Consider the following 17,022-nt stretch of genomic DNA (forward strand, 5'->3'; position numbering starts at 1 on the left):
ATCTAATTGATCTGTACAACTTTCTGTACTCTTCATACACCGAGTCTGCAGCCATGATTAATATAGAGACAGATACAAAACATCTGTGCTTAAAACAAAGACATCAGTGATATAAAAGCCCTTCAGAAGAGACTTGACAAAATTATACAGATCAGCCTTGTTTACAGTACCTGCAAAATCTGCCTGTGAAGTTAGCAGCACACAGACAGGAGTATCCATTAATCCCATCAACACAGGTGGCCCCATTCACACACTGGTGGCCATGGCAGTCGTCTATGTCCTCCTCACAGTTCTCCCCGGTGTAACCAGGCTCACAGCTGCACTCATAGGAGGCAATCCCATCTGTGCAGTTCCCATGGATGCAGGGGTTTGAAGAGCACTCATCAATGTTGACTTCACAGTAGGTTCCAGTCCATCCATCGGGACATACACAGCGGTAGGAAGTGTAAAAGTCTTCACATATCCCCCCATGCATACAGGGGTCAGAGCTGCAGAAATCTACCTCCAAACAGCCAGTAATAGCAGGGTTTGCAGATATTTTGATAAATTGCTCCTCTTGAGGTTTTTTAGTAGGGATGTCAGCATTTTCGAAGTAAGAGAGATAAATACCACTGATTTCTATGGTGCTCATGCACCCTCGCAGGCCATCCAGGCTGTCAAAAGCTTTGTCAGCCACATAGATGTCTGTCTCTTCTCTTAAAAAGTTGAGGCTTCCTGCAGCAGCTGTGCTGGTTGCCGTGTCTCTCTTGTTGTCGATATCCATGTGCCATCTGGAGGACTGGGACAGGGGCTCCACCATAGAGACCATCACCCGGTGCCATTTGCCATCGCTCACAGGCACTGAACTCGCCAGCGTCAGCCTGTAGAAACTGTTGCCACTTTGTAATTGAAACAAGAGTTTGGAGTTGTGGATACTGATGATGACAAACTCAGGCTCCCTCTCTGCATACAGCAGGATCACGTCGGTGTCTCTGGTTCGAAAGCCAAAGACGATATTGGTGAGGTCTCTGCTGATTTTCCTGTTGCTTCTGTAAAATATCGCGCTGCTCCGGCCGCTGAACACTGCGTTAGCAAGACCTGTGCAAAGAAAGCAATTGAGAAACCCGGCCAGTTTTATACCAATACATGTGGAAAGATGTCTCTCCAGTGCACATGCTATATGACTGCTTTGGGTTTGCTGGAAAACAGTCAAATTCCACCAGTGTTTCAGTTATCCTGGTCTGCGCCTCATGGCTGTGGCAATTACAGGGCAGCACCAGCATCAGCTATAATCACACCCAAAGTGTACTGCTTTGCATCATCTAAGGGTATCACTCTAACATACAATTCTACATTCCTGTTATCTCTCAGTTTCAAAAAGGGCATACATTTATCACTGTATGATTGTTTCCTAAATACAGGCAGCCTAGTCATTCCCCATGGATGGGGTGAGTCTTAAGATGTTTTATGAAGTATTTAATTGGATCCAAATTTTATCTCACCAATGCAAAAGGATGAATTTAATGGAAGTCAGTTGATGGAAAGCTCCTTCAAAATCCCTGTGAGCAGAGTTGTGCCTGTCACATTCAAAGCCAGCTTCTCCTGGTGGGCAGGCACTGCCACAGCCCTGTGCAGGTGGGACTGGGAGTGCAGCAGAACTCAGCTCACACTGCTGTGAGTGAAAATTGATGGACAACGTTGTGGCAGCTTTATGGACATCTTCACAAAGATATTTGACACCTTTCATTACCATGATTTCTACTAAAATGCACTTACTCACTGGGCTGTAAATGTAAATGTTCTGAGGTTCCTGAGGATTTTAGACAGGGAGGAGGGACAGGAAGGAATGTCTTCTGTCTGTACTTCAGAAAAAAATGGCTTTGAAAGATCTGAGATAAGATGGGTTTCTGAACTATCTCTGGGCTTAGTAAATCTTGAGGAAAAGAACCCAGAGTCCCAGTATGAATTTACTGACTTCATATCCTGATGCCAAGGCAGCAGAGGTATAACTGCATTTCCTGGTGCATCAAATCTGGTGCCTTTCTCATGGAAAATGTTTCCTCAGAGGCAATCATGCTAAAAGGAAAGTCAGAGTTTTTCAAGATTATTCCTGTTTTTTTCAAATATCTCACAAAAATACTGAAGTTTTTTGTTGGTTTTTATTTTTTTTTTTTTTTTTTTAGTAGAAGACACAAGGCAGAGAATTCACTGTCCAGGAAAGCTTTTATTTTGCTATCCTGTGTTGAACAAGATGTTGTTTATCCTGTAGCTAAGAATACAACTAGTTAATACTTTATTTCAAGGAAATGCTGCTGAAAATGTCTATTGCTGCTGCTCTCCAGAGATGATTGGAACAACTGAAATGTACCTACATTCAAATCCTTGGTGCACCAGCTGGCATTGTGCTTCATGAGGACAGGGCCCAAGCTCACACCACTTAACTTCCTCACATGCCTTCCCCACTGTGTTAGGGGGGCACGTGCAAGTGAAGTCATCCCAGATTGAATAGCACACACCACCATTGTGGCAAGGGTTGGACTATGGGGAAAGAGAAGAGAGAACCTCAGTATGAATCAAGGCTCTTGGACACCCAACTCTAGGCATGGGGGACTGTGGGGCAAAAAGAAGTTTTCTTTCTATTTCAGATGGAAAATTATAAAGACCAGTATTGTGACAGTACAGCATGTTCAATAATTAGTGAAAAACAGTATTCCAATCTCAAAATAGTTTTATTCTCCCCTATGCAAATATATTTTTGCTTCATCATATGTAGCGTAGCTTAACAAGACCTGCTCTTTCTAGCATTTTTGCATGTTTTTCTAATCTGTCATTATAATAAAATAATGTGTGGGAATGTACTAACAACATTGAGAAACATTCCCCATTATAAGCATGTGAAAATGCTCTGAAAAATGTCATTCTTACCTTGCAGAGGTTGTCACCAGTGCAGCCTTGGGTGACATTGATCAGCATTCGGTTGATAAGAGAATTTGGTGGATTGGTGATGGGGAAGAATTCCAGTGGCTGGTTATTCACTCTTACATCTTGGATACAGCCTTTGAAATACCTGCCATTTCTGTCTGTTTCTTTGCTATCTGGTAGACCTCCAATATAAAGAATATCCTTACTTTGGATGGTTAGTGCTGGAGTAGAAATAAAGCCTAGGTAGTGAGAGGACTGGAATAACTCCATCTTATTTGGTTCTATTTTTAAGGTTATTAAGTAAAAGTTTCCATCGTTCACTGAGTGTTTCCCTAATAACTTCATGGAATTTAGAGCTAGCATGGTCAGTTTCCCACCTTCCAAATAGACTCTTATGTAGAGGTAAGTGCTATTTCTCAGAGCCACTAACAAGCCAGAAGGTTTGCGTGTTCGGACAAACATTGATATGATGAAGTTCTCCTTCTGAGTGGAACCAACAGGAAAAGCAGCATAGCCTGAGGAGTCCTCAGATCCAAACCGGCCTGGAATGTACTCTTGAGGTCAGAGATATGGGAAAAGGTAAAAAAAAAAAAAAAACAAAAAAAGAAGAGAAGGAAGAAAAATAAAATAGTTAGGGCTAAATGACAAAGGAGCCAATGCAATGATTAAATAACTAGTTCTGGGGTTATTTATGTATGGTAGTAAGATATGCTTGTATTTATGGATGAACAAAGACTTGGTCCAGCTGTAAATAGCTTCTGTTTCAAAATTCCTGTTGGCTTCCATGACTGTAGCATTAAGCCCCAGTGCAAGACCAGATGTTACATAATTGGGCACATTTTTCCTCTCTATCATGCTCTATGTAATGCTATGTTTTCAAGTAGCTAAACAAGGACAATTTTCTACAGTTTCCTGCATTGATCCTCAGAAAGATCATTTTGAAAAGAACCTACCTGCTTTGATCCTTCTGCTTTGGAAGTTAATGCAGTTCTGGGATTTTGTGATATTTTTTGCACAGATTCCAATCACAGTAAGCTGCTGGGCAAAGCCCTCTTGTGTGAATAGATCACCTGTGTGGTGCTGCATGGGCTCCCCAGTTCCCTGACAGACTTTTTGTTGCTGGGGCTCAACATATGCTCACCTACATCAATTTGTATCCAGCCATGAATCCTGCTCACTTCCTGAGTGCCCACAGAGCCATGGGAGAAACATGATCCAGGATCGAGTAAGTTTTCTTTTCTTTGTGCTTATCAATTAAAATTATTAAACCAAAACCATCTGTCTGTCCTTCACCCCTTATTTTCAGTAATGATTTTCACTCTTTTAAGGATACAAAATATGTAGCCAAAACTATTATTTTATTCTGATTAATCATTTCTTTAAAGAACAACTAAGTGTTTATATTTTTACAGTAAGTTTTGTGATCTTGTCCTCAATATTACAGATTTCCTGCCTAAACAGTTTCAGGAGATATTTTTCATATATCAAATTCCTAGAAAAAAATAACGGAGCTTTTTTAAATGCTCACACATCTGAAGATTCAGTTGTCTGTTGTGCAGTAAAACTCCTGGAGCAGATTGTCACTTTCTGCCTGCAAAACTACTTTTTTTTATGACTGCATTAAAGAAATGATGAAAATAAGGGACTGACTATGAAGCCCCAAGAGACCCTTAATAACCACTGCACTGCTATGGGGTCTGGTCATATTATTTAGCAATAGGAATAAATCCCATACTTATTCCTAAACAGACAATTTCTTAATTTAATTTGAAATAGTTTATTTCTATGAATAAGAATGCCTATATATCTACATCTACTTGTTAAACAGACTTAATTCCTCAAAACACCAATTTCAACAAATAATTATTTCTACATACATGAGTTTTAAGTTGTATCTTCTCTTAAGGTGGTACTGGAGACTGAGACACTTTTTTCATGAGGGTAAAAAGAAAAATTCTGCTGAACTGAGGGTTCCACAACTGCAGTATTAGAAAGAAGCCTTGATCTCCAGAAAGGGGTTTCATGTTTACAATTACCTTGTCACATTTCTCTCTATTTATAAACATACACATATATCATCAGTCTGATCTGTTTGATGAGATGACTAGCATCACCTTGGTCAATATTAACCTCTTGGGTCACAACATCTGGATGTTGATCAAAATGAGTCAACATCTGTTTGTTATTTTGTAAATGTAGAGAAAATATTGCGTCTTGTCAATTAAATACTTGGCAGCAGCTTTTCTTCAGAAAGACACTAGAATTTCTTATGTCATCCTTTACCACAAGCCTCCCCCACTCTGCCTCTTTAGAAACCTGCCACAGCCTTTTACATGTGACATATATCTAGAACCTATGTACCAAATGGCACGGTGCCACGATTAGCAAGGAATATTGTGGTCAGCAGGAATGAAAAAAAGCATGCTTTCTAATAATTCTCAACAGTTCTAATGCCAGTATAAGCTGCTCCTGGCCCTGAATGGTTTTAATTTTGCTTCATATAAGGCAAATTTATTTCCCAGATGTTGTCCTATATTCAAAAGTTGCCTTCCAAATCTTTGGATAAATTACAGCTACACTTCAAAGAAGTCTGTTACAATTACCTCTCAGACTTTGTCATTTTGCAATAAAACCAAAAGGAAAAACTATTGAAAGGTATTGATAAGTATTAGGTAGAGCATGCAAAATGAACTTGTATTCAAACATTTGAAATGTATTTGAAGGCCCAGCTTTCTGCAGCAATACATTCAATAACCCCTGAGACCAGTTGTTCAGCTGATGTGAATCAATGTAGCTTCACTGGCAGCACTGCATCCATGCCAGTCTACACCAGTTTAGGATCTGTCCATTCCAATCTGACCATGCCTCTGCTTTTGTGTTTAATTTTTTCAGTCCACATGCCAAATACATCTACATAAATACACTTATGTGTGTACATGTGTATGTACATCTGTATTTCTTGCTCCCTAAACATTGCTTTACTGACCATGTGTGGATGAGGGAGGCAAGGCCACGGCGTGAAGACTTAGTCCTGTGAAATTTTCTTAAACAAAACTGCTTGTTTCAAATCCCTAAAACTTTGCTTGGGGAAGGATTACACAGCTCAGCCCAAAGCATTCCAGAGGGTTGCTGTATTTACAGCTCTAGGAGATCACCCAGCAAATGCAGAAGGGAGCTGAACAGGAACCTCCTGTTGTCCTGCCACTTTGCCCCATCCTGCACTGCAAAGATCATTTGTAGCAGGGAAAGTGCTACAGGCATCTGCAGCTTTTGCATTCCTGCTCCCCACTGCCATGGGAGCTGCTTGCTGAGATGAGCTCTTCTGCTCACCCAGACAGGGCTAGGTTTCTCCCTGGTCCCCATGCAGCTCTCTGGGAACAGCAGCCTGGGGATTGTCCAGCCCCACTTTGGGACCAGCTGAGGGATGAATGGACTCTGTTTCCAGCTGCTGAAGCCCTGCCTGCTCCTTGGGCTAATCAGATTAAGCTAAGAGTATAATCTCATTCATTTCTTTTAAATTAGAACCTGTCTTTTTTTAACTTGCAGTACTTTTGCTTGCCTTTCATTGCCTTAAATTAATCTCTTTATAAAAACCTAGAGAGCTTGAGGATAAAATTTTCAAAGAATGCTTCGAAAATAAGTCTTAAACTCCAACTTGCTTGCTTTCTAAATTTTACTCAGCATCCAGAGAGCTACAGTTTTTTCAGTGTTTATGGAGTGTCAAGAGCACTGAGAAGAGCTTAAAACAAGAGGAGTGGAACCCACCAGTTTAGACTCTTTTTTTTTTAGCAGCCTTCTTGGAAAGTAACTAGAAAATAACAAAGGTGTGCCACTACTAACTTCTTGCACTGGTTTACCACTTGACATTAAGCCCCAGAGATCCCAAGGGCCATGCTGTTTCACCTCCAGGTGAATGGGCTGGCTCCTGGCCATGTTTTCAGCAGCACATCAAGCACAGAGAGCAGTGTTTGTCCCTTACCTGCTGCACAGTCTGGCCCCGTGTAGGGCCGGTAGCAGTCGCAGTGGTAGCTCAGCCACAGGTTGATGCAGCGTCCCCTGTTCTGGCACGGGTGAGGGTCACACCAGTCCTTTTTAGCACATCCTGTCCTGACATTTAAAGATGACCCAGATGATACATTCTCTGGAGTAATAACATTCAAGTCTATCTCAATATCCTGAAGACAGCCTACAAATGAAGGTGCAGAATGTGTATTAAAGGTGTTCTGTAGAGGGTTGCTGTTCCCCACTGGTAAGCTGCCCAAAAACGTGCTCTGAAACGCAAATATCACTGACTCGTTATCTATCTTAGCAGATGTTTTATTGAGACAGGATTCTACACAAGAGCTGTCAAGCAAATTAAGAATAACAGCTCTTGCCAAGGTTACCTCCACTGAATGCCATTCTCCATCACTGACATTATGTGGGATATGCAAAAGAGCCTGTGGCTGATTATTGACTTGCACGGATAAGTGTAAGTAGCCATTCAGTAATTCCAACTTTGCAAAGGTGTTTTTCTCCCCTCGGTGAAACAGAAAAGCTGTGGGTTGCACAGTTTGAAACCTCAGGTTTATATTATAGAAAAAATCCTTTTTATGGGTCTGGGGATGCTTCAAAAAAAGGAAACTGTTTCCTTGAAAAGAAAATGTTGTTATGGTTTCACAGTGTATTCCAGTATACCCAGGTGGACATATGCAGCTGAATCCATGTTGGCCATTTTTTAAATGTGGGATACATATTCCATTGTTTTGGCATTGATGATCAGTACAGCCATGCAGAACTTCTGTACAGTTCCAGCCACCATAAAAAATCCCTTCTTTGTCTGCAGGTGGGCAATGGCAAGTGTAATTTCCAGGAAAATTCTCACAGATCCCACCATTTTGGCAAGGGTTCGTGTAACATTCGTTGACGTCTTCATCACAGTGAGTACCTGGAGAATAAACAAGGAATTAGGCATTCTGGTTTGAATAACTGCAGCCCAAAATAGCACTTTTAATAATGTGTTTTATTAAATTATCTTTTATTAGAGGGGAATGTCTTGATAAATAGATGATGGACAAGTAAAAGAATATACTTTAAATATAAAAAGGCCATTCAATTGTCATGGTTTCCTTGTGCAAAGTATTATGTAAACACCTGACTGATAACCACATTTTGGAGAAAAGAACCAAACAAATGCACAGTTTTGTTATGGATAATGTGATGAAATGAAGATAAACATCATCAGATGGGATCAAGAAATTGTTTCCCACATATCCTATGGTAGAAATTTAGAATGCTTTGTAAGGAACTGAATTATCACATACAAAAACTCCAAGAGCTGTTGCTTAATTCCTATTTATAATGTAGTATGGGGGTCAGCTGGAGGATGATCTGCTGGTCATTCCTCCTTTTATGTGTTCATTAAGTGTCAGAACTACAGACAAATTATTCTTGGTCCCATTTGAAACATCTTGGAGTAACACTCTTCAAGTGACAGTCACAGGTGATACTGATATGGTGAGTCAGGCTGGTAAGTGGGTGAACATGCCTGCAAAACGTATGTACTGCAAAAAGTATGTACTACAGGGGAACGTTTTTACCTCTCCTCTTACAAAATATAAAGCAAGATGAGATTAAAGGAATAGTCTCTCAAACATATCAGAGGTTGATTGGTGATAGGAGTGCTTCTACAGGAGATGGCCAACACAGTTTTCCTCTTCTTCCATATAATGCTTGGCTTCTGATATATCTGGTAAAAGGAGAACTCCTAATCTCAGCTCCGTTGTAAATGGATAGATGTGGCCTAAGTGGGTCTGCTGGATCACACTTTACAAACAAAACCAAATCTGTTCCTCTTGTAAAACTAATTTGTTTACCCCTCTGCACTGTTGTTCATCTATAAAGCAGTAATTACAGTAACCTCTCCCTTGAGTAATCAAGTGACCGATAAAAATGCAGTGGGATCAGGGAAAATCTGTTTCTCATCTCCCTTGGAAGCAATCAAAATATCCAAATACTTTTTTTGATAACTCATGCTAATTGCAGCTCTTAACATTTCTACTTCCCATCATAGTTATCTTACAGAAAAAATGAGAAACACTTTGCAGATAGTTTTCAAACTAGTATCACGAGCACAAATTAAATAGATAACTTTTCATCCATCCCCACAGCAAAACTGCAGCCTGTAAATCAGATAATGAGATGTGCTGAGGCTCACGGGGTGGCAGCTGGGTGTGACAGGTACCACAGCTAGCTTTATGTACAAATTCACATCAGACTTTATTTCTATAACAAAACACAGCCATTTCTCATGGAAAATTACAGAGCAGCATTCAGCCAATGAAATGCTTCAAATAGCAGTAGATTAGTGTAGTTGCTCAGGCTAGTTCCTTGCCTGTCCACTTTATTGAGTCACAGGTGTAACTGGCCCCATCTGGGAGAGTGGTAAGTACAGGAGAGCCAGGAGGGAACTGAGAACTGGGAGTGATTTGTTTAAGAGATTAGCCAGAGTGAAGTGGTCATAGCAGGTACACAAAAGACTCCCTCTGCAGCAATCCAAGTCACTCATCAGTCCTCAATTAAAGCATACACTGACTTTCCCCTTGAAGCTTCAGGCTATGGAGCACAGCTAGTGCCATCTCTCTGGCCTGACAGTGGGGTTTTGCTGCAGCAGTCTCTCTCTGTTTCCAGCCAGGCTCATCTTTATTCTATGAGGTGTCTGTGTATACCTTAATGAGCAGTGGCATCTGGCAGAAATGTGACTCATTGGGGCTGACTTTCTCCAAGTGAAGTGCAGTTCCCAAACTGCTCCTGACTGGGGGCCACAGCCACATCTGCTTTGTCCAGTTTGTGGCAATTTCAGTGTTAGCAATTTGTCCTGCTTTTGCTGTTTCTCTATATGAAAAGTGAAGTTACTGTGAGCTGTTTCCTGTTTTGGTCAATGTTTTAGTACATCTCCTGCCTGATACTGCTCCTTCCCTGCTCTGACATTGAGAACAATATGTCCTTCGGTCATTTATACAACTCTGCTTTAATATGATGGCTGTAGATATGAAGGTCTCTTTGGGGTTTTTGTGTCAAAGATAAAAATTACTCCAGCCCACAAGCAGCTGGATCAGGTTGTTCTTAGCCTTGTCATAGGGCTTCAGAGTGGACAGACTGTGCTCAAGGATTTAGAGACTGGGAGTCCCTGTGAAACCTTTCATTAAAAAATCAGCATCCTTTGCCTTGTAACTTGTGGTCTGAGTCACACTTTGCAATAGTGACTTGCTTGTGGAAAGGATGACACAGATGCATTTACCTTTAAATAATCTTTAGTGTCTATGTTGCTCTCTACTTCATGAGATAGGACACAAAATTAACAACATTATTGAATGAGAATGCTGAATTTTTTTTAAATCATATATATTTCTATCTTTAAATTTAGATAAGACATTTAATAAAAGGAATCATCAATGTCTAACAAAGAAATCAAATTAGTTTTATGAGGAGATACGCTTATTATTATTATATTATGTTCTTTGTCTATATAAAATGAATAGTATCAGTTATTACATATAAAGTGACTAAATACATCGATTTCATAGTCATTTCAGTGTCTCAACACAATGCTTATTTTTTAAGTAATGATATTAAAAATGCATTGCAAAATAATTATTTTATCAGGTTGTGCATACAGATACACATGTGTATGCACTTAAATATATATACCTACTATTTCATAATAAGATTAGCACAAACACAAATATAGGTCACCCCAAAAGACAAATAATAAGTCACTTTTTTATTTCAAGAATAAATAAATCAGCTGTTCTTGCAAGTGGTGTTGATACTGCTTGTTATCTGCCAATTGCTATGCAAGCAAAGACCACTGTCAGTCAAGATAAAAGCACTCTAGATAAAAGGATTAGTCAATATTTATAGAACTGTATAAGCAGTTCAAATAAGCAGTTCTCAGGCTGGAGACATTAGCATGTAAAAAAAGTATTCTCAAAAGAAGTAAGACATACCAAAACAAGTGCAAAGGCAACCATTTTTTTTCCAGTGGTTACCTGCATTAACTCAGCTAAGCATATTCATGTTTTTATGGGAAAAAGTAAAGTAGAATAATACAGCATTTTCTCTCCTAAATATATTACACTCTGACATAAAATTTCAGATAATGTGAATATTTTTAAAGATGATTACTTTTCCCACCTGTAGAGTTTTTTTTTCAAAACAGAGATGAAACAGTTCCTTTGATTCAGTTTGATAGCATCATTTATCTGTCTCCTTTTTTCACTTACACATTATTACTATATGGTGGCTATTTTCTAACAGTTAACTTCTTAATTAAACTCTCTCTTTCAAATTTAGCAGCAAAGATTTCCTGTAGAAGCAGGATGACAAAAGCAATTATTCAAGCACAATTCTGCTGAATGTCACTGATTTTCTTTTGGATTAAACAATTATAAAAGTATTGTCCAAATGACATTTTTGATACACATCTTTGGTTATAGTTAGCCTTTTGCCTCTCCAGTCCTCTGACACTAAATAAATATCAAGAAACTACAAGCAAGCATTATCTGGGTAGATTCTACACATTCAATAAAGTCTAAGTGCACATTCAAATTCACAAAAGGAAAATATTTACCTGTAAACATTGTCATTAAGATGATGTAAACTTGTATCCTAGTTGCAACCATCTTTTTCCGCAGGAAAATTTCCGAAGGAAAAAGATCGTTTAGCACTTTAGCGGTTGACAGAGTCAATTTCTGTAAAATTCACAACAGTTCTTACTATAAAGGCTTCCTTTCCAGGATTAGCTTGCTCCACTTCTGTACCTGCTGATGTAGTCTGATGGTGTATTTTGCCCAAGCCAGATAAACAAGGCTTAAAGTAAGACCCATTAAACTGCTTACACAATAGATATGTATCCTATTTAAATTCTTTTTTCTCCAAGTTCGTGCTCACACTGAATGCTGTTTGTGTTTCACAGAAATGTGTATTATTAGGATCCATTCAAAACTGATTGGTCACTTTTTTTTTTTTGTTTCAATATTGTTTTTTAAGACTTTTTTTTCCTATCAAGAGGTTTGTTAATCCAGATCAACTCTGTCATGGTCACTATCATTCAGAGAAACTGTACATCTCAATAAGCAGATAGAAAGGATCTAAAATTTGATCCTGTTTCTTTACTTATAAAGTATTTTTGTTCCATTTGCTCTCTCAGTGTCTCTAGATTTTTGAATGTGCTAACGATATGTAAAAAATTATTCACTAAAATATTTCTTTTCTTCAGCTCTTGAGCAGCACATTTTGATTTAAACCGAACTTAATGAGGGGAAAATTGAGTTCAGGAGATTTAACTACTTATTTCTGTAATAATTTTAGCAGCAGAAATTATTTTTGTCACTTATGTTTATCGATTTCTTCTTCTAACTAATTTGTTCACTAATTAGGAAATTCCTGACTTTGTGTCACATTTGGGTTTAGGTTCACCAAAAGGCTCATACACGGAACACAAATTTGGATTCATTTAATCTACAGTTCACAATTGCTTTTATGGAGATGCTCAGAAAGCTGCTGCTTCTTCCAGCCTCTGACATAGGCATCAATTGAGTTTTCCTAGAATTACCTTTAAATACTAAAGGGTAAGAATTTCGCCCAGGCTCTTGGAAAGGTGAGTAAGGCACCTTAAAAACAAAAAAAAAGTTCACTTTGATAAGTTTGTGTGAATGCACCTCATTAGCAGTGCTTATCAGACATTTCATGCTGCAGTTTGATATTTAATGTGCACTTTATTTTGAGTATTGCAAGAAGAAGCTGGAGGTTCTCAATAGCTATAATTCCTTCTGCAGTGTGACTGTGACAGTAGGACTGTGAGGGAAGGTTGTGGGGAGACACAGAGGGGACAACAGGTAGGGACAGACATCTGCTCTTACAGCTCAGTGACACCACGGAGCTGGTGGCACACTGAGACAGGGAACTTTGGAGCAGGGTATCCAGCAAACAGCCCAAAGCCATGCCAGAACCACTGGTGGGAGTTTGAAAAAAACTTACCAGGAGCAGAGACTCTAATTACAGTCAGATATTGTGTTTAGTAACATTTTCATATACACACAAAAGACAAAATTCCACGTGAGACCACCATAAAGCAGGTATAAAATTTATGTAATCCTGCCCAGAAACTAAGTGTCAGAGGTTCCCTGTTAAGTCGGATTTGGTTATGGTTTGGGATTGTCCTGGCTGTGCTCTGGTTGGTGTTTTCATGAAAGATGTGGATGTTGGCTCAGAAAGCTTGCCTAGTACATTGTCTGATGAAACAGGGTTAAGTGAAACTTCTGATTTTTTACAGATAAAATGACCTTTATAGGTGAACATCAGAAATTGGAGAAATGGTCTGAGAAAGATTGTATTCAATTCTGGAAGAGCTCACTCAGTTTCTGTAGTGTCAGGCCAGAATAATTAGCGATCAGGTGGAACAATGGTTTCAGTCTACAATGCTTCAGTTTCACTGAGTCCACTTTTAGTTCTGCACTGCACTGCAAGGAAGATTTGGATCAATTCAGAAGAATGCAAGGAAAGCAATAAGAATGACCACAGGTCAAGAAAAAATGGCTTATGAACAAAGGTTTAAAAAGTAGGGCTGTTTAGTCAAAAGACAAGCAGAGGAAATGGAACATGGTAAGAATTTTTCGGTATAGAAAAGAGAGCACTCTGTGCTATGAGACCACAGAAAACAGGTGAAAAAGTCACAGGTTGCCCTGCACAAGAAACATCCAGGTCACACTCTAAGAAAATTTTTCTAATGATAATGAGATGACAAAGTCTTTGCATCTGATGTCCACTGGGAGTCATAAACTCTATTGTCGATCCTTAAATATTGGTTAGTGACAAAAATGCAGTGAGACACAAGCCAGCAGATGCTACCTTAGACCCACAGAGAGCTCAAATTATACCTTGCATGTCTGTCCCTTGCATGCTTGTCCCTTGCATTTCTATTTTTCCATGGTTTTGTGCCTCCCTAGAATGAAATAATTCCCAGCAATTGAGCTGTTGGTGTATCAAATTATACCTGGACATACAGGTATCTCTACAAATGCAGGTATCAAATGCAAGCACTAGTAAACCTTGGAGAAACTCAGAATTTATCATCCCCCTTAGAATATACTTTATGGAAGACAAAGAGTTTGCAATAGCACTTTCTCTGCCTGTATAGTTGAGTTTTGAAAATGTCTGCTATAAAATCCTACCCCAGGTGCAAACAAGTCTCTCTTCAAGGGACTCATTAATCCTGAGGCCAACAGAAAGATCTGGCAGAGCACATATTCTTCAGGGCCCCAGGTTTTAGCAGACAATCATGAAAATTCTAACTTTGCCACATCTGTGCAGATAATTGCAAAGAGATAATTACTTTTTGCTGCAAGGAGGAAGTGCACGTTCTTGAGTGAGTAAGCGTAAGGAAATAAATTGACCATCTCTGTGTCATTGTAATTAAACCCCATGCTTGTGGGTATAAATCAGTCACCATGCAGGTCAGGAAGGAAGTTTTATGTACATCAGTGTAGAGAAAGGGAAGAGTATTTAAATTGATTTTTTTTTCACCTATTTTTCTTCAGTAAAGAACTGGCTTACATTTGATACTGAACTTAATGTGACCAGTGCTCTGATCTTGCATGGCAATTTCTGTTGCTTTCCTGGCAAGAAAATCTTGTGTAAAATGAAGGACAGAACACAGAGTAGAGCTGGAGCACATGGAAAATAGGATTCTTTAAAATAGTAGGATAATAAGCATTTGTTAACATTGGACTAATTTGCACATGATACCTTTCACATAGAACTCTAATTTCTTAAAGTTGTAAGACCTTGCTAGTTATTCCTTTATTGCAGACAAACTCACTATTCTGCTATTTTTCCTCTTGCCATTTGAAATGTATATTTAAAGTTAATACTGGCTAGGAAAAAAAAAATTAAAATAGAAATAGAGTTGAGTGGCTTGGCTTAATCATTAAATATGTCACTCTAGCTGAGGGATATGGAATTCATAATGTGCTACATTCAGAATGGCATGCTGTAATTCAATCTTTTAAAATGTTGCTGGCCCGAAGCTTCATAGTCTAGCTTGAATTTTCAGTAAAAATGGATTTTTTTAAAGTAGTAAAACCCCCCAATCCCTTAATCTCTTCAATCAGTAAAGGTTTCTGAGAGCAAAAGTACTTGGAAATGTTTTTCCACTTGTTTCACATGTTTTGTCACACCTAAAATAGTTTTCATTTGAAAAGGAAAAAAAAAAAACCAACCAGAAGAAGAAAATCATGTACATGCCATAGGTGATTAGTTGTTTAGTGAGATCGGGTGTGTTTATTTTATTTTGGAAGTATTGGAACCAGCCGTGCGGGCTGGGCTGGGCTGCAGCTCCCGGGTGGACGGGGCAGCCGGAGGCCCCGAGCGCGGCCACGCGCGCAGCACGGCCGGGTCAGGGACACCGCCTGGCAAGGGCCAGCACCGTGTCCTGCAAGGGCAGCACGGCCACGCTGCTGCCTGCAGCCCACACCTCCAGCCCCCACTTCAATTTGCACAGCCAGCCATGTGGATCCAATTGTGGGATTAGGGTCTGAATCTGGAGTAAAGAAAAGCGCGTTGAAGAAATATGTCCCTGCGTGGCACTCATTTTGACTGATGGAGGCAAGGAAGAAAATCAAATGGTGGCAGCCCGGTTTTCCCAGGCAGCATCCTTCTGGAGTAGGTTTTCTGGCTGCACAAAGGTGTTGTAGCTATGGCCATGCTGATGGTATGAGATAAGAAGGGGAGAAGAGAGGAGAGAGAGCACAACTACAGGGTGTGACAAGTTAAGAGTAGAGAAAGGTGATGGACAAAAGGTAAGATTTTGGTGACTAAAGAAGTGAAAAAGTAGTGAAAAATGTGACTAGGGAAATTAAAATACGGAAATCAGTGGTACCCCCAAAGATACTTGTGTTGGCATTTGAGACAGAATTCTCGTCAGACACGTGGGCATTTGAGGGTAGGAAGAGAACAGAGTATATATGTATGGCCATCAATCTATATAGGATGTGTGAGGGATGCTAAGAAAGGCTGCAGATCACAGATAAGGTCTACACAGAGATCTGTGCTAAAATTGACAGTGGGATAAGGAGACCATGGGAGCAATATCAGAGACATAAAATTTAGAAAAAAACCAGCTGTAGATATTTTTTTTTTGTAATCAAACAGCCATGAGCACTGGAGCAGAAGAGTCAATTCACAAAACACAGAGAGAATTAGGACAGACTCATAGAAAAATTTACATTGAAAGGGACCTTCAAAGGTCATCATTTGGTCCAGTGGACCCAAAGGGTCAGGACATCCAGAGAAGAAATTGTAATAGCATGTTTCAGAGAAATTGTTATTTTATACCTGATTCTGGACCAGTTATTTAGAAGCCAAAGAAAGATATTTGGTGTTCTGCTTTCCAGTATGGAGTATTTCTGGTGTGCTCTGTAAGTTGGAAAACAGAGTATGTGTAATCCGGAATTTTTCATGTATTACCTTCTAGAAAACAGTGGCAAGACTGTCAAATTCAAAGCATTAATGATCTGATTTGCATTTTCTGTAGATTTATGAGCTTGTACATTGAGATGATGCGTGTGCATTTGAACTGAAGTATATCCAGAGGGATCTTAAAACAACCAATACCTTTGAGTTGTTTAATTAGATCATACAAGGTCATGTTTCATTGACTTGAAAATCTGTTTGGAGCATATGATTCACTTTGGAATTAGAAAACAAATTAATTTTCTGTCCTACAAATACTTTAGGGCTTTAAAAGAGTACAGGCTGTTGATGAACTCACCCATTGAGAAATGTAGAGTGTCTTGTCTCCCCTAAAAGGGATTTTCTACCTTGTCTCTTGCTGGCTGTTTCCTATTTGTTTCAACTGAGTTAGGCAAGCACAGCCACTGTGCTGTCTAGTGTGAAATGGCTTCTGCCCTGGAAATGGCACTCTGGAAAATTTCAGTCATTTGCGGGATTTTCTCATTTTGTTATAACTAATGTGAATCTCTACAACATGCAAAAGTGACTGTATTTACATAACTTAATTGTCAGTCTTTATTGAAACAAACTGAAACAGCCAGAAGGCCAGAAAATCATAATTTTAATAGG

The 17,022-nt window shown here is 39.3% G+C and overlaps 1 protein-coding gene across 1 annotated transcript in view; it reads right to left on the reverse strand.

The window, feature by feature from the left end:
- Positions 1–17,022, reverse strand: part of CRB1 (crumbs cell polarity complex component 1) — a 92,435-nt gene that overhangs the window by 25,718 nt on the left and 49,695 nt on the right. Inside the window, exons 6-9 of the mRNA XM_031505516.2 lie at positions 6,881–7,828; positions 2,905–3,455; positions 2,352–2,517; positions 171–1,077 (exon numbers count right to left, since the gene is read on the reverse strand). Coding sequence (XP_031361376.2) covers positions 171–1,077; positions 2,352–2,517; positions 2,905–3,455; positions 6,881–7,828 — 2,572 coding nt within the window. The remainder of the gene's footprint in view (positions 1–170; positions 1,078–2,351; positions 2,518–2,904; positions 3,456–6,880; positions 7,829–17,022) is intronic.

Source organism: Lonchura striata, chromosome 9 (genome assembly GCF_046129695.1).
Source record: "Lonchura striata isolate bLonStr1 chromosome 9, bLonStr1.mat, whole genome shotgun sequence".
In the NCBI taxonomy this organism is placed as follows: Eukaryota; Metazoa; Chordata; class Aves; order Passeriformes; family Estrildidae; genus Lonchura; species Lonchura striata.